This window comes from Hydra viridissima, unplaced genomic scaffold (assembly GCF_058129835.1).
Source record: "Hydra viridissima isolate aposymbiotic clone 2 unplaced genomic scaffold, HvirCarnegie_v1 scaffold_18, whole genome shotgun sequence".
Classification (NCBI taxonomy): Eukaryota; Metazoa; Cnidaria; class Hydrozoa; order Anthoathecata; family Hydridae; genus Hydra; species Hydra viridissima.
This window is the reverse complement of record NW_028324317.1, coordinates 2,292,112-2,315,059: the sequence shown is the minus strand read 5'-3', so window position 1 is coordinate 2,315,059 and position 22,948 is coordinate 2,292,112. Positions and strand designations below refer to the sequence as shown.

At 30.5% G+C, this 22,948-nt stretch overlaps 3 protein-coding genes and 2 pseudogenes across 5 annotated transcripts in view; 2 read left to right on the top strand and 3 right to left on the bottom strand.

Moving 5' to 3' along the window:
* The window catches only part of LOC149876817 (uncharacterized), a 48,917-nt pseudogene that overhangs the window by 12,152 nt on the left and 13,817 nt on the right, over nt 1–22,948 (bottom strand). The gene's annotated exons all lie outside the window — the stretch shown is intronic.
* On the top strand, nt 9,150–12,257 carry LOC149876821 (uncharacterized). The gene is made up of 4 exons (XM_090074934.1): nt 9,150–9,479; nt 9,738–9,841; nt 11,378–11,522; nt 11,857–12,257. Exons 1-3 carry the CDS (start codon nt 9,235–9,237, stop codon nt 11,518–11,520), a joined length of 492 nt encoding a protein of 163 aa, XP_089931060.1. The 5' UTR covers nt 9,150–9,234; the 3' UTR covers nt 11,521–11,522; nt 11,857–12,257.
* On the top strand, nt 9,901–10,912 carry LOC149876822 (uncharacterized). The gene has a single exon (XM_090074933.1). The coding sequence runs from the start codon at nt 10,233–10,235 to the stop codon at nt 10,884–10,886; it is 654 nt and encodes a 217-aa protein (XP_089931059.1). The 5' UTR covers nt 9,901–10,232; the 3' UTR covers nt 10,887–10,912.
* Nucleotides 15,569–17,990, bottom strand: LOC149876820 (uncharacterized; annotated as a pseudogene). The gene is made up of 6 exons (XR_016448460.1): nt 17,777–17,990; nt 17,501–17,625; nt 16,547–16,720; nt 16,273–16,337; nt 15,963–16,054; nt 15,569–15,721 (listed from the first exon to the last, which is right to left on the bottom strand). The product of XR_016448460.1 is annotated as an uncharacterized LOC149876820 (transcript).
* Nucleotides 18,424–20,212, bottom strand: LOC149876819 (uncharacterized). Its single transcript, XM_090074922.1, has one exon. The coding sequence runs from the start codon at nt 20,106–20,108 to the stop codon at nt 19,101–19,103; it is 1,008 nt and encodes a 335-aa protein (XP_089931048.1). The 5' UTR covers nt 20,109–20,212; the 3' UTR covers nt 18,424–19,100.

Here is a 22,948-nt window from a genome sequence, read left to right as displayed (position 1 = left end):
ACCTCATCATCCATCCACTCCTCCAGGAGGTCCTCCACCAAGATGGTCATGACAACAGCCTCATCAGAGTCAAGGTCAGGGTCACAATCCTCCTGAATTCATTAGTGAATTAGAAAATAAATAAATAATAAGGTAATAATAACTAATATGTATGGTAATAACAACATTTAAAATAGTTTAAACTAATCTATTTCTTTCAAAAAGAAAAGAATGGATGAAATCCACATTCAAATAAATTTCTTATTGGATGAGCTCTTCTTAAATCAGGGGTCTATATATTGGGAAATACCCCGGGTGCAGGGGGAATATGGTCCCAGAACCATACACAAATATATATTTTTTTAAATATAAAATGGGAAAAAAGTTCACAAAGGGGAAGGGGGGGTATGGTTTTTTATCAAATATATAGATTCCTGTCTTAAAATCATTCCAATACTAATCAAATTTTAATTGATTAAATCTTTTCATTTTAGCAACATTTCTTACTCAATCTGGGCTGTTCAATAAGCAAAAGTGAAGCTTTAAAATTAAATTATTGAATTTTTTTTTTTTTACAATAACGATTAGCCTACCTCTTCAAACTCCTCTTTACCCTTCTCTGCATCTCCACCCAGCAGGATCTTGCAGGCGGCAACATAGTTAGCACCATTGTCAGTTGTTGTGCTGATGACCTTAGTGGAGATGCCGAACTCCTGGTGCAGGTCGAGCATGACCCTGGCGAGGTAGGCACCAGTTTGCTGGACTTTTATCTCCTTTATGCCCAGGATAGCATTTTTTCTGTCGAGGTTGACAGGGTCGATATAATGCACTGTCATTCCAATAAAGGCCCTGTTGTGGGCGCTCCAGCTGTCTGCTATGGTCGCCACATAGCTGACTTTTGCCAGGAGATTGGTCAGGATGCATTTGGCCTCCTCTCCTCTCACGGCTATGTCCCTGCTGAGCTTCCTCCTGGAAGGGACAATGAAGTTTGGATTCAGCAGTTTCAAAAAATCCCTCAAGGCAGGAGAGTCTGTCAGGTGAGCGGGCACAATGTCTTTGATGAAGAAGTTATAGTAGAGATTAAGGGCCTTTTTCTGGTCAAGTTTCTCTTTCAAAGCGTACTCGATGCTGTTTTGTTTCTTCGCAGGAGGAAGGACCCCGCCTTCTGAAGTGTCACTGAAAAAAAAGAAAAAATTTACAACAAACCTATTTAAAGAGACTTTCTTACTATCAGTGTTCCAGATCTGAAACTTTTTGATATAGATCCATATCCGAAGTTAAGGATCCAGCTCTTAATCTAACCTTTTTACAAACATGTACAGAAAAAAATTATTCCCTTTTCATATTAAATGGGAAATTCTGTAACATAAAACATGTGAAGTTGCTGATAAAAATTTTTTATCATATAACATTTAACATATTTTACAACAGAATCTGTTGTAAAATATGTTCTGTATACAGGTATCTGTTGTATAATAACTTCAGTACAAAGGCATCTGTTGTAAAATATCTTCAGTATACAGGTATCTGTTGTAAAATATCTTCAGTATACAGGTATTTGTTGAATAATAACTTCAGTACACAGGTATCTGTTGAACAGATACCTGTGTACTGAAGTTATTATACAACACAACAGATAACTGTATACTGAAGATATTTTACAACAGATACCTGTATACTGAAGATATTTTATAACAGATACCTGTATACTGAAGATATTATACAACAGATACCTGTATACTAAAGTCTTTTTTACAACAGATACCTGTATACTGAAGATATTATACAACAGATACCTGTATACGGAAGATATTATACATCAGATACATTTATACTGGAGATATTATATTAAAGAAACCTGTAACTATTAAAATTAAATATACCTTGCTCCAGAAGAGTGTCTGCCACGCTTGGAGCTGGCGCTCAAGGCAGCAACGAAGGCCGGATAATCCAGAGGGTGCTGTGTTTTGTAGTGGACCTTGAGGTTGTTGTAAGAGGACGCTGCGTAGCTGATCTCCTTGTTGCACATTGTGGCCTTGCACTTCATCTTCAAACTGCCTTTGCCTGGTCCAAAGTAGGATTTGATGTACTGTAAGACAAAGGGCAGGGGCTCGGACAAGCTGGTCCTGCTGGTTCCGCTGTTATGGGCAATCTGGTTGTCCCCCTGACTGGATATGTCAGTCCTGGCTAAAGAAGCGACATTTTCCTGTGTTAACGGGCTGACTTCCCGGCTGGTAGTGCCTTCACAGATTTGCTCTTCATCAGTTAGGCTCATGGCGCTAGAAGGCCGTTTTGTAGAAGGGATAAAAAATCTGTCCATTTTAATAATAGCAGACTTAACTGCTGTTAAAAGCACAGAGACACTCAGACTCTTCTGGTGATACTCAGAACGATGAAATGAATGCAGCAAGGACCCAGCGAGAGCGGAGTTACTATTATAAATTGTTCAAATTACGCGCAACCTGTCCAAGAATGCCGCGGAAGGCTGTCTAAATGTCGTCTTTTTCGTGAAAAATACCCCAATTTTGAAATGCAAAATATTAAATATATGAACATTTTAAAAAATAGAAGTCAGATAGTTTTGAGTCTGTCCGATAATTTAGTCCGATAGTTTTGAGTCGGTCCGATAATTTAGTCCGATAGTTTAAAAAAAAATTTTATTACGATAATTTTTCTTTGATCCGATAATTATCGCTTTATCGGAAGTTCAACTTTGCCGGTCCGATAATGGATAGTCCGATAGTTAGGTTAGTCCGATAATCGATAATTTTTTCTTAATCCGATAATTATCGATTATCGATTATCGGAACTTTTATCGGGAGTGCCCACCTTTGACATTGGCATAAAAAATGTTCTTTCATGTTTACTTTTCTAATTTGCTGATATTTTTATGGGCTGAAAAGATAGATTATTCCCATCATAGGTTTATACGCGGTGAACTAAAAACTCAGGCCTTATAATTGTGCAAACCGTAAGAAATCCTGGAGACCAATTGGTTCAGAAAAGTCAGGGGAAGGAACATATCGTCGTTGTTGCAAGCAAACCACTTAAGTCAAAAAATTTCGAAATTTATTGAGGCAAATCACTTCAGCCTAAAATTTAAAAATAACTTCTAAATTGAAAGAAAAAAAAATTGCTTAATTATATTTCAAATATTGTTACAAGAAAATTGAATTCACAAAGATTTATAGCTGATTAAATGATATTGACAAAATAAACAGTTTTTTTGTATGTCTAGTAAAAAATTATTTTTTTGGACTTTTTGTGACAACGACGATATATAACATACACAACATTTTTGAAATTAATTCTGAATTGATTATGCCTTTTAATTGTAGTATTACGAATTGTTTTAAGTAAAACTACCAAATGATTTTACTGAAATATCTTTTCTTTTTTTTTTAATTTACTAAATTACCAGCTCGCATTTTCTCAACTTGATAATAAATTTAAGCTTCATTATATTTTCCAGATTGTGTATTGTAACCAATGTTCACGAATAATTGATTCTAAAAAAAAATTTCGTATTTTTTCAACTCGGTAATAAAATTACTTAATCTTTTCTATTTTTTCCATTTCATTCAAAGTTACGAAAATTCTCAGTTTCATAAGATTTAGTGGTATAATTTTAAATAACATCAAGCATGTGTATTGCATCTTGAAAAAAACCTTTTTTCGTATGAAACACTAGATTCTCTCACTCTGTTGATGGAACGTTTTATCTTTTTAAAAATAATTTTGTATTTTTGTAACAATTACTTCGATATTGAATGCATAGATAACCATGTAAACCATTTACGCTTAGGTGGTAAAGGTGAGTTACGGATATTTATAATTTGCGTTTTGCTGAGTCCACCCACTATATATTTTCAAAGTACTTGCTATAACTTGCTGCATTTTTTCTAGTGAGCTACCCAGATAGCCTATGACACTGGGCCAGAATTCCGGCGAGTCATCGCCCGCCGTGACGACTAGATTAGTAACGGGCCAGTGCAGGCCCGAGTCTGGCATGCTTCTGACGAGTAGTCGTACGCCATTGCGATGGCATTTGTTATTAGGCCAACACTGGCCCGATTGTGGCTTCTGCAGAGTTCTGGCCGAATGTCGTTTTGCCATAACCGTCATTATTTTGAATATTTTCTGCGTCATCCATTATGATTTTATAGACGCGAAGCCAAATGTAGTGATCGACCGAAACCGAAATTTGAGCCGAAACCGAAAGTACCGAAATTTCGGTTCAGTAAAGCCGTAGCCGATACCGAAATTGAATTTTCGGCCGAAATTTCGGCCGAAGCCGAAACCGAAACAGCTGAAATTTGAAAAAAAATTTTAAAAATCCCTGAACCTTTAATGATCACCGAGTTAAAGCAAAAAAAACTATTTTACGTATATCTAAGCAATCACCATGTAACATAATTTGATAAAAACTATAATATGTCAAAAAAAAAAGTAGAATATGTCAAGACATTTTAATAATTAAAGTTAACAATTGAAATATTTTCTCTACAGAATAAAATTTTTTCCATGTTTTCTGGCAAAAGTCTGTTTCTTTCATTTGAAAGAATGTCTCCAGCAGTTGAAAACAACCTTTCAACTTCGGTAGATGTTGGTGGAGGTGTAAGGAATCTCTTTGCCATTTTTGCCAAACCAAACTTTGCTTTTAATGTTGTTTTTTCTTCATACTCTTTCCAAAACTCTAAACAGCATGAAGATGTTGGGCTTTCTAAGTACTCGTTTAAAACTTCCTTTGCTAATTTGGAAGTTGGATTTTTGGACCTTGTATTTTGTGACTGTGCAATTATATTTTGCATCATTGAAGAAAACCCAGTGTTCTCAATAAACTTAGTTTTCATCACAGGAGTTGTTTCATTTTGGCTCAAAATGGAACTGTCTAATTCCAAAAGAACTTGTTTTTTTGCAGCTTGAAAGGCTTCTTGGGATCTAAAGAAGCGGTGCTTGAATCTGGGATCAAGAAGTGTTGCTATTGCAAAATGATCAATGGTTTCTAAGTCAAAAAAACGTGCCTCCATTGCTTTCTTTAAAGCATTTTTCATGCCAATCACTTCTTCGTCATCAGAGGGAACTTCGAATGAGTTCAGGATAGTTTTCACAATTGGAATACATGCACTGATGCAAGCATCCTTTCCAGAGAGCAATTTGGTGGCTTCTTCGAAAATCGCTAAGATGTGTACCAGCTTTTCACACAGGTTCCAATCCTGTACAGTGAACTCAATGCCGCTGGAAGGACGGATTAGCAGCGTGGTAGCAATTGCTGATTTCAAGTACAGAATTCTTTCAAGCATGTAATATGTTGAATTCCAACGTGTTGGACATCATTTTTGAGTCCGAGCCTGTCAAAATTGTTCATTTGAACCTCTTGTTGTTTGTAAAGCTCAGCAAAGAAGGAATTTGAAAAAGAAGCATGAGTGCAAAGCTTTCGACATTTTTCTATCAAGTTTACAGCACTCTGGAGTGAAAAAAGTTCTTTTTTAATCACTAGTTGAAGTGAATGATTTAGACACCGAGCAGACTTGTAAACACACTGTGGCTCTTTGAAAGCTGCTTTTATATTTGCAGCATTGTCTCTTAAGCAGACTGTGATCTTGTCCTTTAGCTCCCACTCTTTCACAACATTCTCAAGTCTTTGAAAAATGTTTGAAGCAGTATGTTTTTCATCAAACTTGGAACATGACAGGCAGAATTTGATTCGCTCCCATTTGTCTGAAATGAAGTGTGCCATCATGCCCAAATACTCATGATGAAAGGATGACCAAGCGTCCAGAGAGATGGAGATAGTTTCAGCATTTTTTTCGTTAAGCATAACTTTCGTTGCAAGCTTAATCTTTTCATAGGCTGGATTGAGCATGCTTCGGTAGTATTTCTCACTTCTAATGTCAAAGTGTGGTGTAAAAACTGCATGATGGCGTAAAAATCGAGGATAATCATTTCAAATATAGATCTATGAAACTTAAGACCTTCTTCGGAATTTGAATCAATTTTTGAGATATTGTCAACCCAGCCAGGCATTGTAAGTTGCAACATTTCAGTCCTCTGGCGTTTTGATCTGATGTCAAATAAAGGTATTGTTCTTTTTTTAATTGTAAGAGGCTCAAGCTGATCTGAAGTTGGTATATTTTCAGGATTGTCGGTAGTTGTGAGTATTGCTTTTTCAGTTAGGAGATTTTTTAGAGTAAGCTGTGGGTACCGACTTCTTAAATGTGATGAAAGTCCGCTAAGTGATTGAAGTTTTGGATTGTGGGATCCACGAGATATTTTCAAATTGCAGATATTGCAAGTTGCGTATTTGGAATCACTAGCTGTTACGGTAAAATGATTCCACAAATAGCTTTTCTTTCGATTATTTTCCATTGTAAAATTTAGCACTGAGAAACTTTGATTAAATTATTGATTTTGGTTACTTAACTTAAATGTTAACTTATTTAAAGAATGATTTAAGAATAGTAACTTGAATCTATTATGAAACGTGACTTCAATTAAAATTTCTACAATTGTTATAATTAAAAATTGATTTACTAACAAATGATTAAAATTAGGAAATCGTCATGATCCCACTCTAAATTAAAAAAAAGTTATCTAGACTTTAAAAATAATCTTATAAAAGTTTCGGTTCATTTCGGTTGTGGTTTGAACCGAAATTTCGGCCGAAACAGGAAAAGTAAAAAATTGTTGAAGCAGAAATTTGGTTTCGGCTTCGGCAGAAATTTCGGCCGAAGCTGAAAGTTTTCGTTCACTACTGTAGGCGTAACGATTTAAAACAAGGCCTGCAAAGTATATGGTAAGGTTGCCAATATTGTACCCCCTAGGACCAAATTAAAGCATGTAGGCAATCAAATAAGTGGAAACATGGATTTTCAATTGGATTTCATAATTTAGGGATTGTTTATTGTAAAAATGTTAAAAAAACTCAAAATTTAAAAAGCGTTAAGTATCGAAGAATCAAACTAAAAAATAGCGCTAAGAGTACAATTAAGGAAACTAGATCCTTAATTGTACCATTGTAATCCAATATTGTACCACTTTCTTGATTTCAAACACTTTACAACTTCGAAAATAATTTATGATTTTATATTTAAGGAATTAAAAAAACTGATTAAAAGGAATGGTTTTTATAAAATCAGCAATTGGAAATATTCTGATATAACATAACATAACACCTAGCTCCCCATAATATAATGAAATGAAGTTTTTTAGTTAATAAGCTCTATGCGACTTGAATTTTTTTTCTTGAGGAAAATGCCGAAAACAGGTATCACCACATATGATAAAATTTTTATTTAAATTGTATGTTTACCAATGGGTTAGCTAAGATTAGAAAAGAGGAGGAAGGTAGGTATTAAAGATAGTTATACTAAATAATGTAAAACAATATATACTATATCTGTTTTAAAAACAACCACACTAAATATTGTAAAATAAAATACATGAAAACATTATTTTTGGCAAAAGTTTCAGATACATTGTGTCTGTTTTTGATTAACACCTGCACGGTCAACATGACACCAGCCTTGACATATCGGTAAAACTGAACTAGAGAGTGGATCTTTTTAAGGACTGCTTGTCAATACAAGAGTAATACTGAAATTTTTCTTTTTTTGTTTAAGTGGTGAAGTTCGCATTGTAAGTATGGATATTTCTCTAATTAGAATCTCAAAAAGAACTTTTTAAACTTTACACGCGTTTTTTAGCGGTCAGAATGGTTGCGTCGGTACAATTTAGGATATGCCTTGAGGTACAATTTACGCAACTAATCTGACATTCAGTTAATTAAAAAATTTGACAAATAAAAATAAGATATTTTAAATTCTAGGTATTTATTTTGAATTTAGATAAATTATGCTTTAACATAATTACACTGAACAAATCATATCTTCTGCTTTTTTAAGTGAAATACGCTTAGCCATAAATCCCTAAAATAAGAAATCTCCAATAACAAACCAACAAGAGCTTACTCTGGCCTTAATGCAGTTGGATGACAAAAAAAAACAGTTGACTCCTTAATTTCATTCAGCGAAGATAAAAAATAAATTAAAAAATTTCTTGCGGGTTGTAAAAATAACGAGTTATGTTAAAAGTACAATATAGGCATCGGTACAATATTAGCAACCTCACCCTATTTAATTTTCTAAAAAAAAATCTTTTCAATGTTAAATTAAAACTGCTTTTGATGAGTCTGCTCTTGAAAACACCTGTAATAAGGGACTGTAAGAACTCTTAAAGGCATTAGCCCTCCAGCTCCAAGTCTCCAGCAATGATAATAGAAATATATTTTATTTTACATGGTATTTTAGCAAAATTCGTACTACTTCTGCTCACTTTATTTCAAAAACCATGGTAATGCTGTTGTTGTGTAATTCACCCAAACATTTGTTATGCATTTATAACTTTTAATATTTATTTATAACTTTTAATACTTCATTTATATCTGTGCAAACTTTTGCTGCAAAACCTATTAAGTTCAATTTAATGAAATAAACCTTTGAAAAAAAAATTAGATTAAAAGAAAGTGAAATAATAAAATGATCAGTTTTGAGAATTTGTTTAGCTTCTAATACTTTGATTATTTCAATAAAAAGTAATTATAGTTAAAGTTAAAAAAAAAAAAGCTAACAAATATTGAAAAGAAATGATGATTGCATTATCTTATATCAATACACAGATGAACCATATAAAAGAACATCAAATCATTCAGACTTTAGGCTGATTCACAAATAAACAGTAAAAAGGAAGTTTTTTTTCTTAAAACAGAAGTCAGTTGTTGGGCTCTGCAACAATATCCACCCAAAGCCATAGGTTAGATTTTATTAAAAATCTTAGAGCAATAAACAAGAGTTTTATTTATACAACGATTCTGTTCTGTTATTTTGCTTTGTTTGTTTTAGGAGTGATAATAATTAGTGTTGCTACAACAATGAAATTATTCAACTGTTGACTAAATCGATTGACGTATTTTTAAGTCTACCAAAATCGACTAGCACATTTTTAAAATCGACTAAGTCGACTAAAAGTGTTGCATTTTTGTATTGGTTTATATCAATGATATATCGATCCCTCAGAACCATAGGGAAACAAGTATAAAAAGTATAGGCCGTTGCTACTTAGAGCGCAATGCGCTCTATGCAGCCATATGCTACTCGGAGCGCAATACTTTGTACGCATGCGCTAAATCTTGTTGATGTTTTGAACAATTTTGATTTGATTTGCTTTCATTTTGCGATAATTTTTTTGTTCAAAATAATGTCGCTAAAAGTTCATGATACTTTCTTATCCTGGGATGAATTTTTTCGAGCAGTTGAAATACACTGTAATGAAACATTCCAACCCATGGTTAAACATGGTTGCAAGCTAACGGTAACAGCTAATACTAAGACCAAGCTCGACCAAAGACCTTATCCTGAAATGTTTAAATACGTGTACTATAATTTAATTTGCACACATGGCGGATTCAATTCAAGCAAAGGAATAGGGAAAAGAAATTCAGGGTATATTTCACTTATATAAATGCTTGCAGTCTTAACTGTAACTTACGTATATTGTAAATATATTTCAATGAACAAATACTTTACAATGTTCTTGTAAAAACAAGGTGGCCACTGGTCATAGAATTCATGGAAATGTCATTGAATTTTATTTGGTCATGGAATTATTAGAAGATTCTATAATTATTAGAAGAATTAATTAGAAGATTCAAGAGCATTTGAGCGTTTTTGAATAAATTTTTTCTGTTGTTGTCATTTTAGATCATCCAAAAATAACTGTCCAGCAAAAATTTATGCTGCTTTAACAAATGATAGAACAAAGATAATTGTTAAACAAATGATAGAAACACACAATCATGTTATTGGTAAAAATATTTATCTTTAAAATTTGTTTTATTGTACATGAATAATAATGTACTATTTTTTATATATTTAATTTTGTAAATCTGTCTTTAAAGTTCTGCTTTTCATTGTGTATAGTTTAATTTACAAAAAACTTTAATTTAAGGTTTTTTAAAATTTAAATTGTTTAAATAGGATGAATAAATAAAATCCTACAATAATGCTGTGCAATGAAAGACAAAAAAGTATGCAGTGAAAAGCTTTTTTTTAAACCCTAAAGTTACATATTTAAACGACTTATGAAAAAAGTAATTTTTAGTATCATATAACCTGATCAAATAAAATATTTGACTTTTCAGATCAAGATCTTTATGTCCAAAATTGCTTTTTTGCTCTGATAAGCTAGTAAACAAAATGGTGGAACTAGGTACAGAAACATTCCACTATTATCTAAAGCAATTAGATAAATTTGAAGAGATGGTTAGTTATGGCAAAAGATTTGAAACTTTCATTGAAGATCAACAAGTATCAGGTAGTAAGACAACCTATATCTTATCTGAAAGCTTCGTAGTAGGTCCTTGTAGTTCCGGTAGTTCAGTAAACAATGATCCTATGAAATCTTCTAATAAAAATACAATTATGAATGAATATCAAGATAAAGAATTCTTTGACAAAAATAATGAAAATCCATTCATTGATGATCGTGTAAAAGATGGAGTCACTGGATTTGAGGATAATCATATTAATTTTATGACTGAAAGTATGTCTCAACAAGAACAGATAAACAAACCTTTAGATGTCCAAAGGTTAAAACTTATTAAACCACCGCTTAAAGTTGCTAAAAGAGGCAGACCTAGGGGTTCTGGCCAAACAGCATTAGGATTAACTAAAGAAACAGTAAAAAGGAAATGTTGTTTTTGCAAAAAGTGTCATCCTGATAAGAATTTAGGGAAGGCATTAAAAACAAAATGGTTGAAATGCACCAAATGTGTCAGATATTTTCATGATGTGTGCTTAGGAGATAAGCCTACACATGATTTACATCTATGTTTATTTTGCATTAGATAAATAGAGAATAGTTAATAATAGCAATACTTTTTCGTTTTTTATATAACATTTTTCAATAAAGTTTCATTATAGCTTAAAAGGAAAACCCTTATATAAAATCCTCATCTACAAGTGAAGAGTTTATTTTCAAGATGTGGTATAAGCAAAAAGTAACAAATAGATAATAATAAAAAGTAACTTCAAATACAAACAACTTTAAAAAAAAATTAATTATTATAAATTTTTAAAAAAATAATGAATTGCAAATCGCATAAAAATTACTTTGTAAAGTAAACAATATTTAAAGTGGTACATTAAAACAAAGTTGCTCATACCACATTTTGAAAATAAACTCTTTATGTAGTCAAAGATAGTTTGAACTCTAAAAATTTCTAATTGTAAATATTTAGTTTAAATTTTCCATTCCTTAAGAAATCATTTAATGTAGTATTATCTAAGCCACACAATTGTGGAACTATAAACATTAAATTAAAAAATTTCACTTATTTTAGATATTGATAACAACATTTGGTTGCCACAAAATTTTATAATATTTAAGATTAGTACTGACAAACCATTATGGTATGCCAGCATTGATCTAAAATGTTTATGTACAAGACTTTGGCATTTCAAACAGATTTTGCAATCTACATAAATGTAAGCAAATATCTTTCATTGGTTTACTTAAAAAAAATTTTATCTTGTTTATATTAAAAAAATAGAATGTATATTCTCTTATTTTTTACAAATATATATGTGTGTGTGTCAATTTTATTTTAAGGCTATCAATTCAATCTAAATATAACATTATCTTTGATCGAAATATAATAAATATTATGCATTTTAAAGTCAAGCATGTGCAATTAAAAAATACTGTAAAGTGGCCATATATAGTTGGTAAAAAAAGAGTTAATTGCAAATTCTATTTTGGTGCTTACTGTTGTTGGTTTTGAATGTAGAATTATTTGTAATTTTTTTTTTTCCTACTTAGATATTGTTAGTCTTTGCACATGTGCCCAAGTTTCTAGGATATGGTGTTAAAATCATTATTTACAAAGTTGTGTGTGATGCAAAGCAAATATGAAGATTCAGTAAATGAGGTTCAGCTCATCAAATCAAATCCTTATTAGGTTTATGTGAGATTTCCTAGTGGTCATGAGACTACAGTGTCTACTAAACAGCTGGTTTCCATTGGAACAACTCCAATAATACAAACATCAAACAACAATTTAGAAGTAACAACCATCTATAACTATCCCCCAATCCCTAATGGTAGCAATGGAACTCCTTTAATCTCCGAAAAGGAACTAGAATTTATCGATGCCATAATTTTAGCAATCTACATCAAAATATTCAACTATTAGTTTTGTTGCAATTTATACCAATAAAATATTTATTAAAGTTAATTATTTATAGTTATAATTATTACTTTTTATTTACATTATTGTAAGAAACTTTAACAAAATATATTAAAAATGTATTATTGCTATTATTATTACTAATAGCTGCACTAAATTTAATATTTTCTAAAATTGTGTCATTGATAATCAAATTTGGTTGAAAGAAAAAACAAGATAATGAGCCATGTGGTTCATTATCTTGTTTTTTCTTTGGAAAATCATATTGTTATAATTATTTTAAAAAATAGTGAATTTATGTTTATTTCAAAACAAAAAATAAATACTTTATATAGTTTATAATATAAAAAAATATTATTAATTCACAAGTTTTTCTCCTATATATAAAAACAAGAACACATAAAATTACATGTAGATATCTATGATGTCTGCATGTAATCTAGAGACAACTATAAACTAAAAAGGTTACCTTAGTTTACTTATGCATATGAACTAGAATGTTTTTCTCAAATGAATTCATGATTATTTTAGATAAATGCTGGCAAGCCATAATGGATTGCTTAGAACTTATCTAAAACATTTCATTCAAATAAACACTGCATTGAACTGATGAAATTATTGACTCTCCAAATAAATGTTATCGTTGTATTTTGATGGCTATAGGATGTTCTAATCTAAAACATTTACTTTATAAATTGCACAAAATGTTTCTCTTGTAGATAATTTTTCATTTCGATTTAACCGCCTATCCAACCAGCTTTATTGTGAAATATAAATCGCACTGTTTTAATAAAATAATTGCGCATGCGTGTACAATATTGCGCTCTGAGCAGCTTATGGCTACGTAGAGCGCATTGCGCTCTACGAAGACACTTCGAAAAGTATAATACATAAATTATAATAGAGACAAACAACAAACATAATACATAAATTATAATAGAGTAAATAGTTTGACAACACTCAACCAGTTAGTGTTGAATGTATTGGAAGGAGTGGTTTTCATTACAAACATGGATAACAACGAAGTATCATAACAGACGTTCAGGTAACGTGGTGTCATTGTAGCTTAAACTGCATTAGTTAACATAGAGTTATAACGATTTACTGTGTTTTACAGCCAAGTGTAAATGTAACGGATAACAAAGAAGCATCCGAAGGGGAACCTATTATAACCGGTGCAACTGAAGAGTCACCAGGGGTCACTACTATAAAACTCATTCCGATCAAAATTCACGACCATTTCATCTGAAACCCGCTGAAATGAACGGATTGTTACTATAAACATTTTTTTTCCTAATTTCCGCTAATTTCAGCGTAAACACCTAATTAAAATTTACGCGATCTTCGTGTAGCGGAAATCGTAAATCCGATGATTTGAGCTAGCTTTTTTTTTTAACAGATTCTTGTTTTGAAAACAAAAATAAAAATCAAACTCAATTTCTAACATTTCTCATTGACAAAATTAGAATAATAAGTTCCACATTTCTTTTTTTACTGTCCACCTCGACAACAGATAATCAACAGTGGGTAAGAAATTTAAAGTATGAATTTGCGCATGAATAAATTTCTTACTTTTTTCAGAACAAACTCTATTTTCATATGAATTTCTTCACAAATAGCAAACACCAAGGTTATCATTAAATATTATTTGCAAAAAAAGAGGCTATTAAGGTTAGTGTCACTAATAATGAAAGAAACTGCTTTGCCAATTACAAATACTTTTTTCTAGATTTCTTTATATTGTAGTAGAACACACTGAATTTGAATATAAAAACTCAGAATTTAATTCTAGAATAGTTGTACTATATTCTATAGAACTATTTGAGTCTAATGTCAAAAATATCTTCATCCAGTGGTATTAGCTTTTGACTCCCCATACTACTTTTGTTAGAATCTGTCACCTTCTTTGTAGTCACTTATTTGATGTTGTCCCAGAAGTCCTACACAGTTAGATAACACATTTTAAGTTTGTAACATTTTACAACGTTGATTACATCCTATATTATGATATTGCATTATTGCAGTATTTTGCACCGTCTAGGAACCATTTACACCTTGGGCAATAGGTCATTTTTGCTATATTAAAATATTGTCAGGTAACTAAAACTGATGCCTGGCAATTTTTATTTTAGTAAAAATAACACAAATTTTCCAATTTACAAAATGTGTAAATGGCATCTAAGGGTCAACATAGACAGGTGATACTAAAGCAATACTTTTTATAAAGTAAAATTATCAAGGATGTGATAACCACTGACTTTCTCTAAATAATTAAAAAGAGAATTAAACTTTTCAGGAGACAACAAAAAAAGTTTTTGATTGGTCAGTGCAAGCTTGATTATTACTTTAATTTCTCCAAAAAAAAATTTTAAATAAATGGAGTCGAATTGTTCAATTTTAGTTTGCTAGAAAAACTTTTAGGATGTTTTTTGATGCTTTTTAAAGGTATTTATTGTTATTTATAGCGTAGTAGAAGTGGCGAAGGCTTCCTTTTAAGGGCTTATAATAAGTTGCATTTTGGACCAATACATTTTGTCTGGTCAAAATGAATCCTGCTTCTAACAAACCTAACTAACATCTAATGTGAATAAAACTTGGTAATCTAATTTTAAACTAGGTTTAGAATACTTTTGGAAATGTAAGAAATTATTACATGTCTTAGGTAGTAGATGTTTGGAATGGGGAGTCCATTTGCAACTGCTTTAGAATAGATAGCCTCAGATGCCCAGGTTTTTTTCAAGATTGGTAACCTTTGGTGTTTTTGAGTCATCTGTGACTTTTCACCAAATCTTCTCATTAAAACATCTTTGAATTGTTTAATCCAGTCTGCCGAATTTTTGTGACAAACTCAGTGACACTCGAGTTATCCCAGCGGGCACGGGTACGTTCATTGTACATACATTGTACGTCCGGACGGAACGTACAATTTTAGTTCAGTTTTGGTTCAGATTGGAAATACTGAATGACGTCCAAATTTGAACGTACAATGTATATTCAAATTGGACTTACAATTTCGGTCCAAATTGTACGTAAATTTTAAGCTCGATTTTGGTTCATAATGGATTTACTGAAAGACTTCCGAATTAGAACGTACAGTTTACGATCTTTTAGACATATGTCCAATAAGATCGTTTATTGTACGTTATCGTATATACGAAAAAAACAGATTTTGAGCCTATTTGGAACAAAAGTAACAAAGGCAAATTAAACCATTCTTGTATTATATTTTATTTATTATATCTGTATTGTATTATATTTTGAGTAAAGAACCTTTATTTTTTAATTTTTCTTTTACTTGACTAATGTAAAATGACTCACACAAATAAAAATAAATAAAACAACTCATGTGGGATCATAAAGATTTATTATGGAAAAAGTCTTCCTCTAAAACAGCTTTACCACCACCACGACCACCACCATCTTTTCTGTCAGGAGCACGTTTCAGAACATTGCCAATTGAATGGTGCACTTCATTTATAGTGTACTTCGTCATAGAATCTAAAATATAAAATAATTACATACTAACTGATTATAAACAAGTAAAATTTTAAACGAAATTTTACTTTTCTTTAAGATGAGAACAAGTTAACTTGCCTAATTATATAAGACATCAAATATATCCAAAGGACCGAGCATATCTTTAAAATATATTTAAACTTTGTTAAATTGTTAATACTTTCTCAAAACTAAATAGACCATTTTTATTAATAAATACATTAAAAATGTGAAAATAATGTACCCGTAATTACTCTTATAATGTTTGTTTTCTTGAGGGCTTTCTTGTGTTTACCCTACATGTTGTAACAAGCCATCAACTTGTTGGTCATAAGCCTATTTTATAAATTTTGTTTTAAGATAAAATTTCTTACTGCATTTGGATAATTTGAACTAAAAATGACCTGTTTTTTCACGTCATTTTATTTTTTAAAAATATGATAAAATATTGATCAGTAAATTTTTTAAAGGCAAAGAAATAATTTTATATGGCTAAGATTTTAAACAAGGTATTAACAACTAAGGTTTTAAAGAACAATATTTAACAAACTTACATTAAGAGGATGGCTTTGACATTTGCATGACAGGAACTGCTACCAACCATTGTTAATTGTTTTTTCTTAAATTAATATGATACATTATTATAATACACATTATTACATATTAGAAATTTTTCTTATTAAAGCATATACATACATACATACATACATACATACATACATACATACATACATACATACATACATACATACATACATACATACATACATACATACATACATACATACATACATACATACATACATACATACATACATTATCACTTACTAGAAGCTGATATTTTATTACATCAGAAAGTTCCTCATCAAACTTTTCAAATTCTTCTAAATTATCAAATTTCTTCACATGATATGAAGAATGGCTCTGGTTCATAGTGTGCCCCAATCTTACACTGCTCTTCAAGAATTTGTGTGAGCAAATGAATTACTTTATATTGGAACTCTGAAAATAAACATTGAATTGTTCTAAAGACGTTTATCATATTAATATTAATCACATAAACATCAAAAAAATTATCGGATTGAACCTTGAAATACTAAGGAAATACTAAAATTTTGGCTTTAATTGCATATCAGGAGAGTACCTTTTGCTATAAAAAAAAAAATTATTATGGAATTTGAACAATTCATGAGTGCTCGTCATAACAATATGTAATTTGATTAAATATTTTATGCTCCTTGCATTTTTATCTTTCCAGATATAATCTGAATTGTATTGCAAATTTGTGTAACAGCTGTGATGCTGTTGTGGCTAAGATTTAATAGAAATTAAATAAGGTTGAATACAAAAAATTTAACAATAAAACAATAACAACTTAATGGCTTATTTTTATATAAATATTTAAAATATGTCTTTTGTTTATTGGCTTTTTTTTTAAAACTAAAATTAAAAAAAAAAAAAAATGAAAACAGGAAGAGGAAATCTAGACATTCAGTTCTAGAACTTGCACCTTTTAATGTATGGGAAGATACATTAAAAGGAGATCGAGACCTAACTCTGTTAAAAGTGGGCTTTTTAGGACATGTAGCTAAATAAATAAAAATATTCTCAATATATATAAATCTTTAATATATATATATATATATATATATATATATATATATATATATATATATATATATATATATATATATATATATATATATATATATATATATATACTACAAATTCGAAAACAAAAAAATTGCAAACCACATAAATCAATTAAACAATAGAGCATACGTATTATATTTATCTTTCGAGTTTTAGTCATGTTCTGATTTTCAACTTCTTTCTTATTTGAAGGTGCTTCAGATTCTTTTTGATTTCACTTGTGAAATCAAAAGCTCCACATACTGCTCTGTCATCTAAATTTTTTATTGATACATGTAATTGAATGTATGTGTGTGTGTGTGTGTGTGTGTGTGTATACATATATATACATATATATATATATAAATTTTATAGATCATTTACATATAAATGGGATTGAGAAAATATCAATATCACAATACTTACTATGACGACACTTTTCCTTAAGGAGCAGAAAGCAAAACCAATCACTCTGAGGTATTAGCTGCTGTTTACATGCTTTTAAAACATTAATACCTTTAGGCCATCGTACAAAACGCTTTTCATTTGGAGTTCCTTCAATCCACACTGAAGGGATTGTCAGCTCTTCTTCAACTGACCCTTCCAACCATACTGCTCTGCACCAAGACATACTTATTTTACTATAATAGAAGCTAAAGCGGTTTTATATCATAATAAAAACAAATATAAAAGAGTTCTAGACACGGAAAGAAGTTTTTCTCCCAACTGTTTATATAAGTAAACTAATTTATAGATCTACATATCAAGTTCAGAAAAAAAACTAAATTAAATTCTTTCATTATTGTTCAGTAATGGAAATATTGATAAACCTCTTTTTTCATTCAAACAAACACATTTCCTTTGAAAATCTGCACAACTTAATGTTTTTTGAACAACTTTATTAAAATGTTTGGTGTGAAACAATGATATGTTAAACTGCATTGATGGAGCTGGAGTATCAAAGACGTTGTCTAAATATTTAGTAGCAATAACATTACATTGAAAGGTACCATTATTGTTCTTAGCCTTTACAAAAGCAATAGAAGAGTTATGGAGCAAAAAACAACTATATCTTTTCTGTTAGCTGAAACTTTAGTTTCTAAAGTTTTTTTAGGTAATTTTCCAAAAAAATGTTGGTACTCAGATTGTCGTTTTCAAACTTTTTTAGAGAATTCCGTATGTTCCTTTTCATTCTTTGAAGAAAGTTTTCAAAAGGAAAACACGATATTCTGTTAAGAGAACATGAATGATTACGACAATCATCAACTAAGTGCAAAAGATTATGCACTGTAAATGTGTTGCCATATATATGTTTAGCTTCATTCACAAAATACTTTAGCAAATCACTTGCATAATCTAAATATGGAACACGTAGATGGTCATCATCCTCTAATAATATGGTCATTGCAATACTTAGGACCAAAAAATGTTCATACAACTTCTTTGATACTATACCTCTTAATGCAACTGAACCAGTATATAACAAAAATTGTCTAAATTCTGTCTCTTTCCATCTATCCAAGGCATTTAAACTTCTAGGTTGCCGAGCAAACTCACTTGGTATACATCTATTATTACCAACCAATACTTGAGATACTTCTGAAATTTGAGCAGCAGATATTTTCCCACCTGGTCCTTTTTTCAGATAATTTAAGATGCGACGCATTACACCTAAACATACAAGATGCATGTAATCTAGTGTGAAAGAGTAAATGCAATCAATTCCTATTCCAATTAAAGGTGACATTGATCATTGATGACTATTGTGATATCCAAACTGTTCAAAAGTAATTTTATCTCTCAATTGAAAGTGTTCATCTTCATTAAATACCACTCTTTCTTCATGTGTTCCATGAATAATGCACCTTTCACAGGAATAATAACTGGAATGAGGGACTATACACTTTAAAAAGGCTCTGGAAAGTGCATCACAAACAAAAGATTTAATCTCTATGCTTAGCTGGTCTCCATTGAACATAATGCCAGTGTGTCTTAATTCATTCCATTCGTTAACAAAATCTAACAAATATTCATTAATATTATCTGGTTTATGATCACCATAAAAGATAGCAATAATAAATATATCAGAATTATCAAAGCATGCAAGAATTGGCCAAATCTGCATACTTAATGATTTAAAAAGAGGAATTCCATCAATATTTATTGACAACTTGATATTACCAACAACATTTTTTTCACTTAGAACACTTTTAATTCCTTTATATATTCCATAATATGCATAATCCCCACCACATTTTCTTTCTGTTGGTATTTTTCTTGGTGTTTTAAAAAGAGTCCTTGCATCTTTAGGAAGAGAAGAACCATTTTCACGAAAGATAGATAAAAGTTCATTAACAGATGAACAAGTCCAACAATTTCTAATTGCACATTGAGCAAGCTCATTATTTAATGATGAAATTTCACCCTCATTAGAATCATTACTACTGTAACAATCTGTTTTGTTACTGTCAGATTCACTACTGTTCGGATAATAGCCATCAGTTAAGTAAGCATTATCACATAAAAAAATATTGTCTGACATACTTATACTCTCCAATAATTCATTGTTACTATTCTCTGAGCATAAGTCATCAAATGAAGATGAAACTGTTGTAGAACCAGGCGATGTTGATTTTTCTGTAAGGAGAGAAAAATCAATAACATGCTGTTCAACAACTGTCTCATCCTCATTTGGTGAATCTAAAAATGCATTTACTTTTCTATTGATACCTTTCCATTTTTTTACATAGGATGCCATTTAAACAAAAACTGAATTTCAAATGTGAGTTATGCTGAATCTTAAAAAAAAACACCACGTTATTTAGATAAGATGTCCGCTTTCAATTTTCATGTGAAAATACATAATAGTTGATAATGCTAAATTTTGTTTTTTTAGTAACATTCAGTATATATATATTTGAAGTTTAGTTGCTATTTTGGTACTACTATTTAAAAAAATTTGAAGGTTCATTTCTAGTCCGAGAACGGACGAACGACGTTTGGACGTACAATGTACATACATTGAATGTTCTTGTGCCCGCTGGGATGTAGGCATCTTTTTTCTGTCCCCATGGATAAAAAACATTAAAACAGATTAAATATAATGCACTAAGTGTGAGAATAGTATTATGTATAGGGTCAACACAAACAGGCAACAAAAACAATAAAGAATAACTTTGATGTAATGTGATGAAAATTATTTAACATGACATAATAATTTCACTACTTTAAAATTACTATTTAATTGTGGCTGTGTGCCTGTCTTTGTTATGCCTTGAAAAAAATTTTTTTTTAGTTAGAAATTCAATGACATATAATTATTGCCTTTGTGGTATGTCTATAACATAGGAAAATTACAGTGAAAAAATTACTTATAACTATTTAATGGTTTTAATCTTTTAATAAAATATTGATTAGCTGGCCTTGTAAATTGATAAAGAACGTCTTAAAACTCCTAAAATATATGAACGTAGGACTGTGGTAATTTCACAGAAAGATTCGTAATTGGAAATAAGTAGGGGAACATGGGGCAAGATGACGAACGTTTTGAAAAGCACTTATATCTTATTCAATAACTGTTCCAATAAGTAAAACTTTATCAAAAAGTGGCAAAAAAAATCATTATGCGTCACATATGTATAAAAAAAAACCATATAAAAATTAAAAATAGCCTGGAAAAAACTCATTAACCAAAGTTACCTCAAATTATCATCTTGCTCCGTATGCGGGGCAAGATGGGGACTTTAAAAAAAGTAAATTCCATTATCCATTACCTTCTCAAATAACACGGTACCATAAATTCTAGTTAATAAGATATGTAATACAAACGGTTATGTAATTTTTTCAACAATTAAACTATATGTTTATATATGTAAATATATAGTTTAATTGTTGAAAAAATTACATAACCGTTTGCATAGCCCTATATAGGGCTATGCAAAAAAAAGTCTACTAATCAGTTCATAGCAAGTTCCAACACAACAATATAAAGCAAATGTCAAACAAAACATTTTAATGCATAATAAAGCAATGTAATAATGACTAAGCTACACAAAAGTTATTACATTACAGGTTTATGGTAAAACATGTACTTTGGCGAAAGGACAAACGAGTCATCTTGCCCCGTTCATCTTGCCTCTAGGCTACTTAATCTTTAAAATGACTCAGAACTCTACATAAATAAGTTATCATAGCTTAATACTACTTTTATGGCTTCCCAATTGAACAAACTGAATGAGAAATTCTTACTTACATTTGGCTGGTGATGTAATGATGAAATAAATCAAATACAAGTGGATAAATTTTTTTAATAATTATCTTTGATTCCGAAAGCATAAATAAATCTAGTAAATGTAATCTACTTCCCTCTCAGCTACAGCCAGATTTCATATTTAATTGAGTTTTGAAGATAACAATATGTTTTCATTTTGCCCCATTCGTCATCTTACCCCATGTTCCCCTATAATGTATATCTAATATAAGGATATTGGGTTTACTTACATTTCTTTTTTGAAATTTGCTTTTCTTGTGGCATTTAGTTGAAATTTGGCACAACTGTCCATAATATAAACAAAACAAAATGTAAAAAAACAATTGATTAACTAGATAATATCTTTTTGTTTTTTTTATGAACCCGCTAATATTTTCGTCGGAAAGTTTTTACGATACAAAAAAAAATGTTTATAGTAGAGGCTATTTGGGATTATCGGGTTTACGCCTATTATGTCGAATCCGAAGAAATTCATCGGGTTTACGATTTTTTTAATTCCGATCGGAATGAGTTTTATAGTAGTGACCACAGGTCTTGATACTTTGCTGTTTAAAAATAAAAAAGTTTCAAATATAATCTGTTATTTTTTAATATACTAAAAGATTTTAGTATTTCAATTTATTTCATGTGTATTTTAATTTAGTAAATTCTTACTATGCTTATAATAAGACTTTAAGAGATGTTGCTACTAACAACTGCTATTAACAACTGTTAATTAGGGACTTTCATAAGGGATAGTCTCGGCGTATGAGATTTCGGTGAAATATTCATAGGGGATAAATCAATCCGTAACTATAACATAAAAAAAAATAATATCTGTTTTTTGAAAATTAAATACAATGGATGATACTTTACTTAAAAAAAAAAGATTGTATAAAATGGCTAACAGACCATGGCTTATCAACAAGTGGCACTTTAGATGAGTTACATATCAAAATCAAAAATTTAAGCTGTATCCATCCCTAACTGAAAAACTAAAAAGAAAGGCAGAAAGAATTTTTGTATTTAAAACTTTCTTGGATCCTACAAATATCGCGCCTTTAACTGCTCCTTGGACTAGCGACGACTCATTGTATCCTTATATAACTTCATCTATGTTTAAAAAGTATGCTTGAAATAAAAGAGAAAGCAGCAATTGGGACAGCAGCAAAAAGGGTATATTATTTTAACAAGCAGAAAAATTGTGACTGTTAAAGCTTTAACAGATTTTAGTTTACCTGATACGTTGTTTGTTGGAGGACTTATAAAAAAAATCTTACGGAGAACAAATTCGTCCTGCTGTAATTTTAATTAAAAACAACTTTCCATAAAAAGCTTATTGTGAATGT